The sequence below is a fragment of the Diadema antillarum genome, unplaced genomic scaffold (assembly GCF_040938485.1).
Source record: "Diadema antillarum isolate AM-2024a unplaced genomic scaffold, OU_Dant_1.0 seq00001039_RagTag, whole genome shotgun sequence".
NCBI classification, from domain to species: domain Eukaryota; kingdom Metazoa; phylum Echinodermata; class Echinoidea; order Diadematoida; family Diadematidae; genus Diadema; species Diadema antillarum.
In genome coordinates, this window is record NW_027271870.1 from 1,016,234 (window position 1) to 1,033,384 (window position 17,151).

Consider the following 17,151-nt stretch of genomic DNA (forward strand, 5'->3'; position numbering starts at 1 on the left):
GGAGGGAAGGAGGAAGAGAAAGAGGCAGGGAAGAGGAGTGGGAAGGAGGGAGAGAAGTAGAGGATTGAGAGGGAGGAAAGGTAAGAAGGAAGGAGGCAATTGCAGTAGGAAAGAGAGGAAACAATAGAGAGAGGAAGAGAGAAAGAGGGAAAGAGGAAAGGCAGGAAGGAGCAAGATGAGAAGAAAGGAAGATAGGAGAGGGGAGAGGGAAGATGGAGAGAGGGAAGAGATGGAGAGGGTGGAGGAAATGGGAGAAGGAAAAATGGGTAGAAGACAGGACAAAAGAGACAGGGATGAAAAGAAAGAAAAAAGTGTCATATCAAAGTTTCACATTGCATGAGTCTTCCTTTGTTGCTTGTGGCTAGTAGTCCCCTATGATTTAGGGTAAAAAATCACATTGTTTCAGTTTGTCATAGCCTGTGGAAGGCGAGCAATCTTACTCTGTCAACACATGGAACACTAAATGCTGTATGTACAGCAAGGATGAAGACACAACATTGCCAAAAGTCACAATTGTACATGAGCCATTTCACTTTGGAAGGATCCAGTGAACAATACAACTATTATACATACACATCATAGCTATGTGACAAATGTGACATTTGTTCACTTTTACTTTTCCTTCATCATTTCTCTTCTTTTTTTTCCTTTGAATTCTCCTTTTTCTCCTCTCTTTCACTTTCATTATCCATACAAGACACATTTTGAGTCTGCACCATAAGCTCCAATTTGACTTGCCCATCATGACATCTGTCTACATGTTGTCAACAAATAGACATTGTGAGGTACATGTACCTCTATACTTGCACTGACTTTGACCGCAAACTACATGGTTTGTGTTTTATACAACATAACGTCAAAGCTAGAGTTGAAAATAATGTGGATATTCTACATAATAATCTGTGATTTCAGAGGGAGAAAAGAAATACATTATACAGCTGGACAGAAATATGGGCAAGTTGTTCAAATAGATTTCAACATTTCAATTTATCATTTGTTGAACAAACATATCGTCGCTGGGGCGACAAGACCTCGTATCTGCAAAATGTCACATGTTCAGGAGAGCCAAAAAACATGGCAGCCACAGCACTATAGCGAATGGGATAGCCTTTCCTTTGGCATGCCATGGTGTCTTTATTTTTGGAGTAAGATAGTTTGGATTTGGCCAGGACATCACTTAACCCATTATTTGGCCATTAATCCAAAAAAGTCATTTTCACCAAAATTTCAGATACAAGGTCTCGTCACCCCAGCGACGATATATTTTCTAAACATGTACAGTGCATTTGTCACTGATATACTGTATTCAGAGGAAACCAATAATACAATGCTGACTTTTATACATACTGCACTTTGAAACAAGTCATTATGTCTCAGTGTTGACAATGATGGGGCTGAAAGACTTCAATCATAGGTGCACATTAAGAGTGATGAGGGAAAATACAACAAACAGTCACCAATCACTTTGGAGACCATCTGGTTATATATCTGGTTAATAGCTCCACATGCTACAATCTACAACACCTCTTTGTACTGCTACCCTGGAAGTAATACATAGTACTGATTTGAAATTGATTCAGTCACGAGCTTTTGGGGGGGGGGGGGGGGGGGGGCTCAAACTCAGGCACTTTCACACACGGTGGCAGAAGAGCCTAGAACGGCCAAGGAGTGCGTTACCAAGAGACTGTCATGCTATATTTAGACTGCTCCTGGGACCAGAGAGGATGCAATCTCCAATTCAAATTTTCACTCCTCCTTCTTATCGCATCCCCTCGGTAGCCTCCCCGCCGATGAAAATAGCCCTGGCGCGATCTGAACACCTGTGCCCCTTTCCGACCTGAAGTTATTTCCCATTTGTTTTGTTGGGGGGAGGTTTTTTGGCATCGCGTCTCGGCTGCCGCGCTATCTGGGCCTGCATCTTGTTCGCTCCGAGACCGTATTCCTCTGCCTCATCGCCGGCTGTCGTAAAGAGACCCCTGGATAGTCCCTAAAACGGACAGATGGAATTACCCTTGGTGATGCTATCGCGGCACCACAAAGAACAGAACATTCTTTTTTTTTCTGCCCAATTCCTATGTCAATGAAATTTTCTGTCAAGTGACATGACACGTGCTACTTGGTTTCAAGACCACAATAGAATTACATACACTAAAATTTCATAATCACAGCCAAGTTGTACGTCATCTGCAGCGTGATGTTAGATTCTCACAAGACATTAACAAGAAAATGTCTATTTCGAAACAAACAGGAACTATTTTCTTCTGATAATTACTCTTATCCTAGGTTTTAATTTTATTTATTAATTTCTGAATAAAATCTTTATTATGTGTAAAATGCACAATTACCACAGGTGCTCCTTAATTTTGTTGTGAAGGTCAACATTAGAAAGGTCACATTTTTATGATAATGACATAACTTTAACTGAAGTGACAATTGATATCAATTATTAAAAGCAAAGAAGCTTGTTCACTCATAAAAGATTTATCGTGTCTTTTGGAACCACAACTCACAGCTTCAACCAAAGAGCTATTGCAATTCTTCATTTACTGCATATGAAGTGAAGGGAGAAGTGGTATGCAAAGAAAGACAACATTTAAACAAATCTACAGAAAGGTACAAAAAATGGAAAAAAATAAAGCACTGTTTTAAAATACCACCAACCCTCTTGACTTTTCAAGTCCTTAAACAAATACAGAGTCATATCTTCAGCTGCACATGCATTTCACTTATCATGTCCTTTAAATCCACTAATTCTTCACAGGGTAATGCACCATTCACACCTTTGCACCTTGTAAGCACCACTGAGAGCATTCCTTCCCAATGACAAGTTTTTTTTGTTTTTTTTCCCATGCCTGGACAGAATAAATGTCACCTGAAGCCTGCTACCAGGATGAACAAAAAAAAAAAAAAAAAAAAAATTACCCTGTTACAAAAGGATGTTCCATTATCACAACTGCCAACATCCACACACTAAAATCAGGGAGATTTCAAAGAGCTTTTAGAGAGATACTTGTGTCTTATATATGCACTGCAATAAGCAAAAGGGATCCTTTCAGATTCTTTAATTTGGACATGAATAATCTTTTTTTTTTTCTTCTTCTTCAGAGAGCTTCCTTCGGAACCAGAAAATCTTGGCAGCTTCACATTGCTAACTTTAGCAGTTAATTAAAGTCAAACAATTTCTATTCTAATTATCCAACGAGGGATACCAACTGCTCATTTTCGTTTTAAATAATCAACTGATAATTTCATGTGAGGACCCCCAGATTGCCATGTGGTTCTTGAATGTGAACATATCCGAAATGACAGATTGAAAGTCACGTCACGACACGTCATCGTCCCATGCCACGCATCAAACCCGTGACAGAAATGCTAACATATGTTCGCCGCAAAGAATGACCTTTGTGACACTTCAAGTGGTTAAACCCATATAGAAGAGAAAGGCTGAGTGATTGGAGAGGAAGAACATTACATATCTGTAAAATATGACTGATTGGAGCATCGTCCGATGCAGTGTTACATAAAATCTTGAGACAAGCTAGACAAATTAAAAACTCAAGACAACTTTGTGTTGCAAGGAGATTATGATTTGTTGGCAAGGAACTGACCTGTCATCAGCAAATATTCATAGAACGCAACTTGTCTATTTTTGGTAGAACTGATAACTGTTTCACATTACTGCTTTCATGCTGACCACAGAAAGCATGTGGAGAAGTCATTTTCATCTTTTACATTTCAGTCCGATTTGACCCTGATGACCTCGAGAGAAGATGGCGAGAGAGCGCATTGAAACTAGGGAAAACCAAACTTGGCAACGCCAACGACAACCTTGACATCACCACGCCCTATTCTTTTTTCATGGCTAACCAGCGAGGGCCAATTTGCGTCAACGCGGTTGATCGCATCCCCTTCGACGTCTACCCCGGGGAGACCCAGGCTAACCACACAGACAGTATCACTTCCCCTAGCAAATTACTGAAAGAAAAAAAAAAATTACTGAAAGAAGCCAAACATTACCACGATCCTCATTGCTGCTAATTTCTGCCGTGCTCCAGCAACAGAAGATGCAAGGAAACCACATTTATTCTTTCATCGCGCCTTCGTGAACATTTTTTTGGGTCAAACCTCTGGCACACAACCAGAGACAAAGCATGCCACAAGCAACGCCTGTCTGTCTCATTTAGATGCATCACGTGTCAGGCTACTGAAAGGAAACACTAAATGTGTTGACAATTTACGACCACAAATGCTGATTACAAAAGAGCCACATCAATTTACCTAATTCATATTGAAGATGAAATTCTTTCTTTGTTTTCTTACATCAAATGTGTTCTATTAATATACAGGTTGAAGTACAAAAGTGGTAATTCTTTTTTAACAACTGGAATCGAGAGCAAACGCATACTGTTTCAGTTTACCCAAAAACAAAAAATAAAAAGAAGAAATGAAATGATACAGAGAGTGAAAACATCTTGCTGCACAGTAACAAAGTGATGCAAGTCTCTGACGTCACTGCAACTCAGTTTCAAAATGAATACAAATACTCATTAATCCACATCGAATGTTTTCTAAATTGGTTAACAAGCCAAATGGAGCATCTTCTATTTCTCTTCCTCTCATTTTCTCTCTTGAGACTGTTTTCTATTCCTGCCTGTATCTCATGATACAAACTGTATCTGCTAAATCCATCTCATTGCGTCATGGTTAATTCAGTCAGCAATTTTTTTTTTTTTTTTTTGTTCAATACAAAGGCAAAAAAGGATTGTGACTTTGTTTGGAAACTATTCCATCAAGCCGCGCTACATTTTTGTACATTCCCTATAAAGCTCGCTACCCTCAAAATATAACAAAATATGCAGAACATGTAATGACCATAAAAAAGTCAGCCTTTAAAGGCTCGGTCTCAAATGCCTTTACGAACTGCTACGAACGCCGTACGAACGATTTTTAGACAATTTCGTAAGATCTTCTTAAGAAGGCCGTACGGAACCAGCGTTCGTAGACCGTTCGCAGACCGTTCCTAGCCTGGTCGATGGTCTTGTCCAAGATTTTTTCCAACTTCGAACGAAACCCTCTCTTCGTAAGGCGGCCGTACGAACATCGTACAAACTATGCAAGATTTTGTAGGGTTGAGAGACAATTCTAGAAGCCTTAAATTCTTACGATGATTGTAAGAACACCTAAAGTCGTTGATAGAGGGCTCTTACGTCTTTCGTAAGAATGCCTTACGAAAGGAAATTTGTATGACATTCTTACAAGCAAATCTCCGAGTTTGTAAGGCGTAGGTACACAATTTGTGCAACTGTTGAGTTTTAGGGGGTATAAAGCCATATGCGCGAAGTTCAAATCCTCACTCTGTTCTATAAGTGTTCGACCAGAAAGCATCTCAGTCTGTTAAATATGGGACCAAAAGGGAAGGCAATCACAGGGAAAACGGGGAAGGTCAAGAAAAGAAAGGAGGGAGATGATGGGGAAGGAGCGAGAGGGGGAGAGTTGGAGCAACAACCTCCTCCTCTACTTGCAGATGCAGCTGCAGTTTGTAGTCTACTTGGCACTACTGCCATCTGAAAGTATAGTACAATTTTCAATTGTTACAGAATTTTCGACAGGACACAGCAGCATCTTTTTTAACAACCCGACAAAATATACCATAAAAACTAGATATATCGCTACGGCGACTGATATGCCTCCGCCATAATGCATGGTTCTCCTAATAGGTCTATAGTACAATGTCTTGACAATGTGTGATGACAGTTTCACACAATTGGCAAAATATTAAAATGACAGGTTTGACACAAATGTGCTGAATGTTCACTTTCCAAGAACTAGGTTCAATTGGATGAATGATTAAAATGTCAGAGTGCAGGTATTTGGGGAACTGATGATTTTTACTTGACTTTTGACCCTTTTATAAGTTTATGCATTGGGGCAATTCCGCAGTTAGGTGTCCATGACATGGATAAAAGAAATGTGCCTCTTTATCATACTCTTTAATTTATGTTTCCACTAATGCCATGGATGTTCACCAATCATTAAGGTCTTTCAAATTCAGTAGATTTTATTTTTCATGTTTATTGATTTTGCGAGATCTAAAACCATCATTGAAAATGTACATGTGGGACTGAGGACGCTGAAATTCACTTGAATGCAAATTACAGTGGGTTCCTTTGACATTTTTTCCTCAAAGTTTTGCTAAAGGGTAACAGATGAATACATTTAAGTACTCCAGAAGTCATGTGACATTTTGTCAATTACAAAAGGGTGAAATGACCTGCGGAATTACTCCGGACAAATGTAACGTTACTAACCGTAACATTACTAACCATGCTTTTGGGGGTCTAGCTAAGAAATTATTGGTCGAACTGCTAAAAAAATTTGTGTGAACATTTGTCATGATGCGATAATTGAAATTAATGCAACACTTTGTTTGAAGTAACTTTAATTTTTGCACACTTTTTGTTACAAGACATTGATTTTTTTGTCATGTCCTTTTTTCGTAACGTTACTAACCAGCCTTTTAAGTTGCCATAGCAATTCTAATATTTCGTGGATTGTATCCATTTTTTTTCTGTATCATAAACCTGGGAAAGATGAACATGTTTTTGTCATAATTTTGACTTGAAATGAATAAATGGTAATTTAGTAGTAAAAACAAATATCTAAATTTGTTCAAATGTAACGTTACTAACCGCGGAATTGCCCATTGAGTAATTTTCAAGGTATTGAGAAAAAGTATAATTTCAGTATCAAATGGCAAAATAGCATTATCTTAACCTGGCCTTTTGACCTCACAGTTCCAAAGAGAATCACTGTTAGGTTGAACATGCATAAATATGTAAGTTTCATGATGATACCTTGAGTTACTTTTGAGATATGGAGGAAAAAGTGCAATTCAGCACTTTCACTTGACCTTTGACCTTTTGGCAAGAAACTTCTCACAGAATATATATTGGGTAATACATGTATACATCAAGTTTTTAAAAAAAAAACCTTCAGGCATTGCATAAATATAAGGAAAGTAGTGATATTTTGAGGAGTTGACCTTGACTTTTGACCCCTGACCTTTGACCCATGACCCCCAACTTCCCTAGATAATCACTGCCCATTGGAACAAGCATATATACTAAGTTCCATGAAGATACCTTGAACCATTTGCGAGATATGGAGAAAAACATGAATTTTCAACCTTTTTTTCACAAAATAACCTGTGACCTTTGACCTTTGACCCCGTGACCCTAAAATCCACACAAAGTATTATCCCCCAAGGATATACCCTCATACCAAATTTGATGTAAAACCACCACACGGTTCTTGAGATACCGACAAAAACAAAACGGGACGGACGGACGTATGGACGGACGGACGGACGGACGAACGACCCGAAAACATAATGCCTCCGGCCACTTCGTTGCGGAGGCATAAAAATCGAAAATTCTACTTACGAATGACTTGAGAGTGCCGTGAGTTGCACGTACGACCATCTTACAACAAAAAGAAATTGTAAGATGGCCGTAAGTCTGACCAAAGAATAACTCAAGGCATTCTTACGAAAAACATAAAATTCTAGGGCGATTGTATAAATGAAAATCTTTTCGCTTCTCTAAAAGGTCTTACATTGTAAGTTGTTTTAACGAATTAAACAGCGTTCGTACGAAATTCGGAAGAAGACCGTATAAGAATCTGTGCCCCATCTATGAATCTCTACGAACTCCAGAATTTGTACGAACAGTGAAATTTGTACGAAAGATATAATAGATATACTGCAGAGGTATGGCACAGAGTACTGTATACCATTACCAAGCCAGAATGGAATCACACAGTACATTCTCTGTCTGCATCAGAGGATTAAAACACACCATAAATTCTGCGACATTCCAGTTGGCTAAACATGGCAGATCTGATCTGCAATTCTTTTTTATGCTATCTTCTTTATCAGATGTTATTTTCATGTTGAGTATTATCTCCTTCTTATATAATGCCCTCCATAATACAACTTCAAGGAACAGTTCGTCCAGTAGACTTGCTCACGATATGCACAGCTTAATTAGCATGCATGCTGGAGTGTTTTCTTAGCTAATTGACATACATGTACATGTCTGGAAACTTAATTGTCAATGAATAGTGATTTACCCAGTGCCCCTAATCCCTATTGTATCACCATGGCCTTCCTGTTGGACTGAGGCACACTGCTACACATGAGTAGGGTTGCTAATTTACAAGTAGGTCAAGTTTGGACGGATTGCTGAATGCCGATGAAAAAGCTTGACCGGTTAAGGGAAGTGCCTGGACACTTAAGGCTCAAGCTTCCTGTCCTGCAAGGTACAGTGCAAGTTCTTCAGCAAAGGAATCGTATATTGTAAAACACAATATCATGGCATGAAATTTTCGTGAGTTGCCTCTAGCATTCAATGCGTATAGTGTAGACAAGAACGTTCACGTGCATTTTAATTTTGCGAATCTTTGCTCTCGGGAAATTAAAATGCACGTGAACATTCCTCGTTTTACAGTACATCGTGGCTTCAAGAAGTATACATGTACACTTTAATCAAAAGTGACTGTTAATACCTGTGTGCTGTTAACACTCTTAAGGCGAGTGAGCAAAAGTGGACTTTAAAACCAAGGATCTCTCTCTCTCTCTCTCTGGCCATCCAGGGGCAACAAGACAGAATGAACAGTTCTCAACTGCTGGGACATCTCATCCACTTACAACTGTAAGGAGCTTAACCCGTTGAAGAAGGGTCCTGAGAATACTCAGGCAGGTGTCTATGGGAAATGCATGTTAGAGTAAAATCAGTCCGTCCTCAACGGGTTAAGGGTGACACTCCACGATGGTTATTGAGTTTATCAGGTATATCATCTGAGTGCATTTACAATCCCAACATTAGTTTGAGAGTGAAGTTCACTAATTTGATTTAAAAAAATTATCTATTCCAGATTTTGCTCAGTATTGCTACTTTGCGACACACAGTGTTGCAATATACATGTACACCAGCAAATAAAGGTTTAAGGAGTGGTGTCTCACGCATAATACAATGCCTCTCTATCATTATTCATCCATCAGTTTTTTATACATGCCAATGAGTGTCTTATAATCTTGTGTTAAATGTGACATGTCATGGTGTTGAATGTATCAAGCATACAGACATGGCACAAACAGAGTAAGAACAATCCATCACATACCGCATCATGCTCAGCATGCGATATGAAATTGATATCGATGTATGAAACTCTTTCTTCAGCGCAGCCTGCTCATCAATGTCTACTGTAAAGTCAAAACCATAACATTCACTTTGTGCATCACATGATCCACATCAGGTTCACACGTGAGAACTGCTAAAAAAATATTTTAAAAAATGATTAAAAAAGCTGCTTAAAACTGATCATCCAATAGTAGTGAGCCAGTGGAGTAAAATGGAATCAAAAGGGGGCCTGAGCTTTTGATCCTGGCAGAATCTTCAGAATTCTAACGGAAGATTCTGATAGGATTGACAGCTCAGGCCACTTTTGATGCCACGTCTGGAATGTAATGCATATGAAGCCTTGGAGGAGAAGCATGTTATCCTCTCTTTCCATCACGGTATACTCACTCTCTCAAAGTAGAAGAGGTATTTCTTGAGGGCTTCCCGAGCCTTCACGTTGGCCGACTCGTTGGCAATGTTGGGATTCTCTTTGTACCGACTGCACTCGTAGAACTCACTCCCGTGCGACTTCCAGTCTGTGACACAGAGTGTAAAAGGCAAATGCAACTGGTTACGCTTGGCTCAAGTTTTCGCATTCAACAGCATGCATAATTTATTCATAAGGTACTTTGTTTTACACAAGTTATAAAATGACATGCTAGAATATTACATGAAGCTCTTACATCACACAAACATAAAAGTTTATCAACTGAAACAAGAGTCTTATATCATTGTATGTATTTTCCCTAGTTACAGGCATCATGGATTTTCAGGAAGTTCCTGATTGCATTATCATGAGTGTTCCTTCTGCATTGATCATATGTGATGCATCTTCATGAAAGCCATACAATGTCTGGAAAATAATTTTTTTTTGGTTTAAAGCAAATATGAATTCGTTAGATGATACGCTTTAAATTGATATATAATTTGCCGTATTCACAATACAGGGATGATATTTTTTTTTTTAATAATCAAAAGTTAGAAAACTGTGAAAGTTACATTGCCAAAGTAAGCTTTACATGCATTTTTCTTTCTTTCATAGTCTCCGACTTTATACGGGTAACATGATGACACACCAGATATTATGAAAGCTCTTGCCACCAAAATCCCCTACTGAAAATAACTGAAACCATTCTGATCTGATTGCCTGCAGCTGTCCACAATCTGAATGTTTAACATTCAGAGTTCGCAAAGGAAATTCTATACACCTACAAATCTAACTTCATTACTGCCACCTCTCTTGTTATCTTTGGTTGAAGTTTCATTCAATAACAAAATATCATGAGGTCCAGACTGCTTTTTTAAACTGCAGAGTATAAAGTTTTATGCAAAGTTAAAAATCTATTTTATTCCAGCAATGTGGCCATATTCACTTGAGATGAAGCTGTTTATCCTGTATTTGTGCATTCAGGTCATGAGAAGTGGCAGGCATATTAATCTTGGACAAGTGTTTCAACATGAATGGTCACTCTATTCTTCTACTATTAAGGATCAAATATATACATCCAACTCAGAAATTTCTGAGAATATGGTTGTTGTAGCAAGCAACTATTGAAGATGACGAGTTCTACAATGTACTGCATACAATCTGCATAAGGCTCTGTGGACTTAGTGCTCATTGTCAATGTGTTCCTTGATATGCAGCAATGATTCATGACCTGAAACATTACATTCCTTTAACCATCCAAAAACAATCAATCAAATCAAATCAAGATTGTTTTGATGCTCACCACCAAGGCACATCCAGCAGAAATCATGTTTACATCTTGAGCATTGCTTTGGGATTAGAAACAGATATGAAAGGAAAATAAGCAACAATCACAACAGTATTAAATGCCACAGACAAACTTCAGTTGAACATATAATATGCATATACTCAATCAACAGGTACAAAATAACAACAACAAACAAGCAACAAACTTTCCCCAACTTTAAGTTTATTTACGTAAAGTCAGTGAATGCAGCAATGACTTTGTCTAATTTTCTTCACACTTCACTGATGTCTTGGTTCTATTTCTACATTCACTGAATCCAAATATTTGTTGGGGGTAAATCTCCCTAAGAATTCATCACACTTGTCACAGAACCACCAAACACAGAAGCAATTAATGGGCTTCATTAGATTCAGAATTGGACTAAGCATGGGGGAGGGGGTGGTCAATTTGACCCCCCCCCCCCCCCCCCCCCCCCCCCACTCTTCAGATCTCGGCCGTCAATGGCGTGATCACCGCAAAATATTGCTGGAACATAGAGCCGGATATCAACTTCAAGATTACATGGTCATACAATAGAAAAATATTGATTTTCTATTTTTAGTAAATCAATTATGCAAATCTATGCATGAAATCATATTTTCACCTTAACTCCATTAAAAAGACTGAAGGATTGCTAAATTCTTGTGTCAGAATTCCACAAGACACATCAAACAATATTCTTGCAAAAAAAAAAAGCACAAGCAATGTTAATTTCCCTTGTTTTTTATTGTTTTTTCAACTTTTTATTTTCTTTTTGTTTCAGCTTACCATATGATTGCATCCACCATTCTTTTCTATACATATGTTGCACTTAGGACACTGAAAAGGAGAAAGAGGAGACACCAAGGAAAAACAGGAGATATTAATAGCAAGGAGAGAATGCATGCATGGCAATGTTTATGGTTTGAATACCTTGGTATTCATTTCATAGGATATCAAGTACAACTGTGACACTTTTCTTTTGAAAAAGAATGTAAACCACATCAGCATTCCAGAAGCAATAACTTGGTCTAGTTTACTTCAGACTCTGATTACACAGCTGATGTGATCACAGTATAATATTTGACCCTGCATCACAAAAGCAACAAAAGGTCGCCAGACATGGAATGTTAGTTAAGGGCAGATTCTTAAAGAGTAGACTCTGGAAGCTTTATAATGATGTATAACTCAATTCAAATGGACTCTCCTAACCTATCTAAATACTAGAAAGAAAGCACATACTCTGGAAAAGTGTAAATTGAGAAAAGAGGCTCTGAAGTACAGGGTTTATTCAAGCACTTAATCCTTACCAAGCTGTGCTACCTGTGCAATGAAAGGGACAAAACACAGGATGTAAACCACTGGAGCAACAACAATAAAGAGATTATCAAATTAAGCTGAAATTAAGCAAGTTGTATAACACATTCTGTCCATGATTAATGCCAACTTTCAAAGCAGTAGAGTTATCCTTTCAAAAGCAATTAGACTTGAAAGTGAAGAGTGTGTAAAGCATTTCAAGAAGTGAAAAGGGGACTCTAAGACATACCCGATCTTTCTATTCTTCCCCATAAAAGGGTTGTAGAAAAACTGCCGAAAACACACTTTCTCATCAATATTATGATCCCAAACTAAAGAATAAAGTAGAAGAAGGATAGATCTTTCAGAAAATATAAAAAACTCAATATTGACTCGGTTGACCCATTTCACCTTTTTTGAGGCCTCACATAAAATCAAGGGGTGCAACTTTTTGTTCGTTTTGTGATGCACGGTCACATATAGTCAGTATGATGGATGACATATAATTTTTGTTAATTTTTCAGATTGAGGATCATTGCAGTTTATTGTCCCTTACACATTTCGCCCTTCCCGTGACGGAAAGACATCACAAGGTTTTATTTGCCTGTTTTTTGAAGGGAAAAGTGAAATGTTTGACAGACTACAGTCTTGAGCTTTCACATTTTTTTTCTCAGAGACAGAATACCACTACTGAAACCTGGACAAAGAGGGCACTGTTAGCAATGTCAGTCACAGAAAGATTGCACACAGCATTCGCATTGTACAAAAGCACCTCTACTTTCACTCAGAACAGATAAAGTGTCAAAGAATGAGCTCTACTGCTTTGAGGGTATGTTTAGAACAAGCTTGACACCCTTTATTGTATTAACCCATTGAGGACGGGTTGATTGATTTTGCTACAACACGCATTTCCCATAGACACTTGCCCGAGTATACTTTGGACTCGTCCTCAACGGGTTAAGAAAATTATACATCATGCTTTGTACAAACACAAGGGCATATCAGCACACACACACTTTTTAAAACTTATTAGCATTTGAAGTTCATGGGGTGCACATCTGCACAATCACATGTTTAGCCCTGAATGTAAAGAGACACTGCCAAGTACAGTTTCCAAGCACTTACAATGAGATAAACAAGTCCTCGTATTGCATTTGAGAGACAAAAATGTTAATAGAGAGTACTAATCCAAAAAGGAAGCAGATGTCAACTGGCAGACCCATACGTTCTTCCTTAACTCCAGCCGACTGGATTAATCAAATCAAGTCTGATAACCACCCGATCACTATTATGTTTTAATAAGTCAATTTGTTTGCATGTAAAATTATACTTTCATCAAGAGCATAGAAACCTTACAGTAATCACACTCCCTAAAATACATTTATAGAAATGCTCATTGTGATATGGTATCTGTTGGGTGCAAAATGCCATAATACTGTATACGCTGTTATTTTCGCGTACAGATATTTTTGCGAATGACAAGGCCATAGACATTTTCGCGAATTGACGCTGACGCTTATGTTAATGCACTATTAACAGGGCGCACGGAGACATTTTCGCGTGTTGTTAAATTCGCGATCCAACTGTGATTCGCGAAATTCGCGAAAACTAAATCCTCGCGAAAATAACAGCTTATACAGTAACACTTGAATCCTCCTAATCTGAAGTTACATTGTATATGAAATCCCATCTCTACTGTAACTCACATCTTTGGTGTGGGCACTGATGTAATTGGCCGTCTCTGAGTCATCGGCGCACTTCGTCAGCCACTTCTTGATGGTTTCACATCCCGCTGGAGCATGGTAGCACTCACTGCACTTGAAGCTGGTGAGAGCAAAGGTAAGAAGAAGACGAGTATAGATGAATCCAACCTCTGTCTGTCTTAACATCAGGCAGAATGGAATTTTGCTTGCTTTGATAATGAAAATACAGATATACACTGGATATTCATACATGTATATAGATGTGTACATATCCACATACTTTAAAAAGTACCTGCACATCATCAATACCAGTACCTACGGTAACACCTATAACAATAATTATATACAGGATATAATTGTTTAAAGTATAAATACCATCTAACTAATTGAAACTACCCAGCTAATACACAAGTTTACCAATTCATTCAAATCTATGCATTCCTCTCCCTGAAATCCTAGTAACAAGCTACTACTTTTTCCCCATCAAATACATGTCAATACTTGGCAACAGTTTCAACATATTATCTGTTGCCATGTCGGGTAAGTCTTTGATGAACTCTCCTGATTGATGGCAACATGCAGGGTTAAAAAGGTATGCATATAGTGGGACTATAATGGTTAACTAATCATATTCTGACTGACTTTATAATAAGACTTCTATATATATCACACGTTTCCCTCTGAAGGTTACTGGCCAGTGGCTGGTGTCTGATAGGCAGATATAGAGCGACATGTAATATTCGTCTACCACCTTTCTGTTCTCACTGCCACTAGAGAGTGGCATAGTTTACACGTATCAACTTTCACCTCGCACTGCAAAATAACATCAAACAGTCCTCAGCCTGCTTTGGCAGGAACTTCGCTCAAGTGCACCAACAGTCTCTCATGTGCTATTTTTATCGCACAAGCAGGATGACCACCCACTCAATAAGGACTTTAATTTTGGGTGAAATACTGCCACTGTTCCTGATTACTTTCTCAGAACGGTGACTAAATCCAGGAATATATACGAAGAGGGATCCGTATCCTGACTTTCACATTTATATCCTCATGTATTCCAGATTGGAGACTGGAGATTGGGCAGTCTTAGCATTTGCCATTTGGCAGTGGGACTTAATTCATTTCATGTGGGGTAATTTGCATGGGTCAACACAAAGTATGCACCATCATTTCAGCGGAAACTCCAAAGATTGGAAACGTTCACATATCAAAGTCAGGGAGATTCCGAAGAGCAATCAGGCAGATACTTCGTTGTAGGCATGGTGACAAAACATTTTCTCCTGTGACAGTTGCTCCGGTCTTATTTTCTCCAAAGACTATGGTTAGGGTTGTGATAGGGTTTTAGGTTTAGTGTGATGTGAAGATTAGAATTAGGATTAGGGTTACGTTTGTGAGTATAACTTATGTTTGGCTTGGTGTGCAGATATTTCATGGGAGCAATTGTCAGAGGAGCAAATGTCATGGAACCTGTATGCACATCAAGTTGGTATAATAAGTTTTTACATCAAGGAGGCTCTTCTATTCTCTTGTCAAGCACAAAAGATAATCTATTTGCTTGCAAAACCTCTAGCAGAATCAGGGACACTCGGCAGGTCTGGATCCTGTATACAACAGGAGAAAACTTTGTCTCCTGGGGACAACTGAAAACTGGATAGGACCTCCAACAAGGGCCCCACACAACACTGTTTGGATGACAAAACTTTGTGTCTCAAAAATGTCAACTGTTCAGGAGAGGGAAAAAAAACATGGTAAACCAAAGCACTATAACAAATGTGATCATCTTTCCTTTGACAAGCCGTGCTGGCTTCATTTTTGGAGTAAGACAGCTAGGATTTAGACAGGACATCACTTCACTGATTATCTGACAATTAATCCAAAGAAAAACGTTTTCCACCAACATTTGAGAAACAAGGTTTTGTCACCCTAGAGATGACAAACAAGTTTCTTCTGTGTTTCAAATGCATACTAAAATGACACCATATGGGAGAGATCATGGAATCAGCCTTACCACCATACTGCCCTGCAATGGGGGCAGTCAACTCGTTTGCTCTTCACTTCCTTTGCGTGGACCACCATGTCACAGTCAGCCCCCGGGCAAAACCTGAACTTCCAGTGGCTCTGGTGGTGACAAGTTCCAAGAAACAAAAGAAAAAGAAAAAGAAAGATAGAAAGATATTTATTATTCCAATGTCATGCCAACACACACTGGCTGTGATACGTGCTAAGGGATGTCAACATTGTAAATAGCACTGCAGTAATCTGAGGTTTGAAAAACGTATGTGCCCAAAGCACTTTCCTGTGAATGAAGTAACACCTAGAAGAGAAATACTAGGATATTACATGCCTAAAATGGAAAGTTCTTGCTTTTTAACTTAGCCATGTAATGCAAGTTATCTCTTCTGACAACTGGTTACTGTTTCTTCTTTTGGTGGGAAAAAAAATCTTGCTGAATGCATAACCTCCACATTTGCACTGACACATGTGAACTCATGACAATAAGTAAAAAAATAATAATGATAATGATAATTAATAAAAGAATTCATTAAGATATACAATGTAAACATGAAGTATTTTGCTGAACGAAAATTTTCGCTGATTCACAATTGACTGGACTATCTCAAATATAAAAACATGACTATGCAAATTCTATAAGATTTTACTATTTAGTGCTAAATTTCCTCATCCACAAAAATGATACAACAACCACTTTCCATGTTATTGGCCTGGCAGGAAAAAGACATATTGTGCAAAAGTTTCCACTCTGAAAGTATCAACAAGGGCTTGAACACTCTGGCACCCCTTGGGGTGAAACTTAGTAAAGAATGACAGTACATGAGGACCTATATCTAAGGTACCTTGATGTAATCCCTGAAAGCAAACTGCTCAAATTTGCGCTTCATGGCGTCAGATTTCAGCAGCGACAAGACAAAATCCTCTGGAGTCCTCATGTGACACTCGTTGGCCATGCAGCGGATTTCTGCGAGAGGGGAAAAACAGAGAGCGTTAAATATCCCAACTTCCCTTTAAGTCCTTTGTTTACTCAGAAAAATACTGAACACTTCGATCTTGGCTTTCGTTATTCTCGTCATATTGAGGCAAACGATATTCAGTATTTGACCTGCCTGCAATATTGAAGTACAATGTTGCCTTGAATAATGAATGGCTTGAGGCTATACACATTCAAGTTGACCATTACACCCAAAATGAAAAAACAAAAAATATTGGCAAAAGGCCACATAT

General features: G+C 38.5%; 1 protein-coding gene across 1 annotated transcript in view; it reads right to left on the minus strand.

The window, feature by feature from the left end:
• Nucleotides 1–17,151, minus strand: part of LOC139742963 (E3 ubiquitin-protein ligase ARIH2-like) — a 50,893-nt gene that overhangs the window by 23,419 nt on the left and 10,323 nt on the right. The window contains exons 5-10 of the mRNA XM_071653471.1: nucleotides 16,767–16,888; nucleotides 15,920–16,029; nucleotides 13,915–14,032; nucleotides 11,702–11,752; nucleotides 10,910–10,955; nucleotides 9,588–9,715 (exon numbers count right to left, since the gene is read on the minus strand). Of these exons, the coding sequence (XP_071509572.1) occupies nucleotides 9,588–9,715; nucleotides 10,910–10,955; nucleotides 11,702–11,752; nucleotides 13,915–14,032; nucleotides 15,920–16,029; nucleotides 16,767–16,888 (575 nt within the window). The remainder of the gene's footprint in view (nucleotides 1–9,587; nucleotides 9,716–10,909; nucleotides 10,956–11,701; nucleotides 11,753–13,914; nucleotides 14,033–15,919; nucleotides 16,030–16,766; nucleotides 16,889–17,151) is intronic.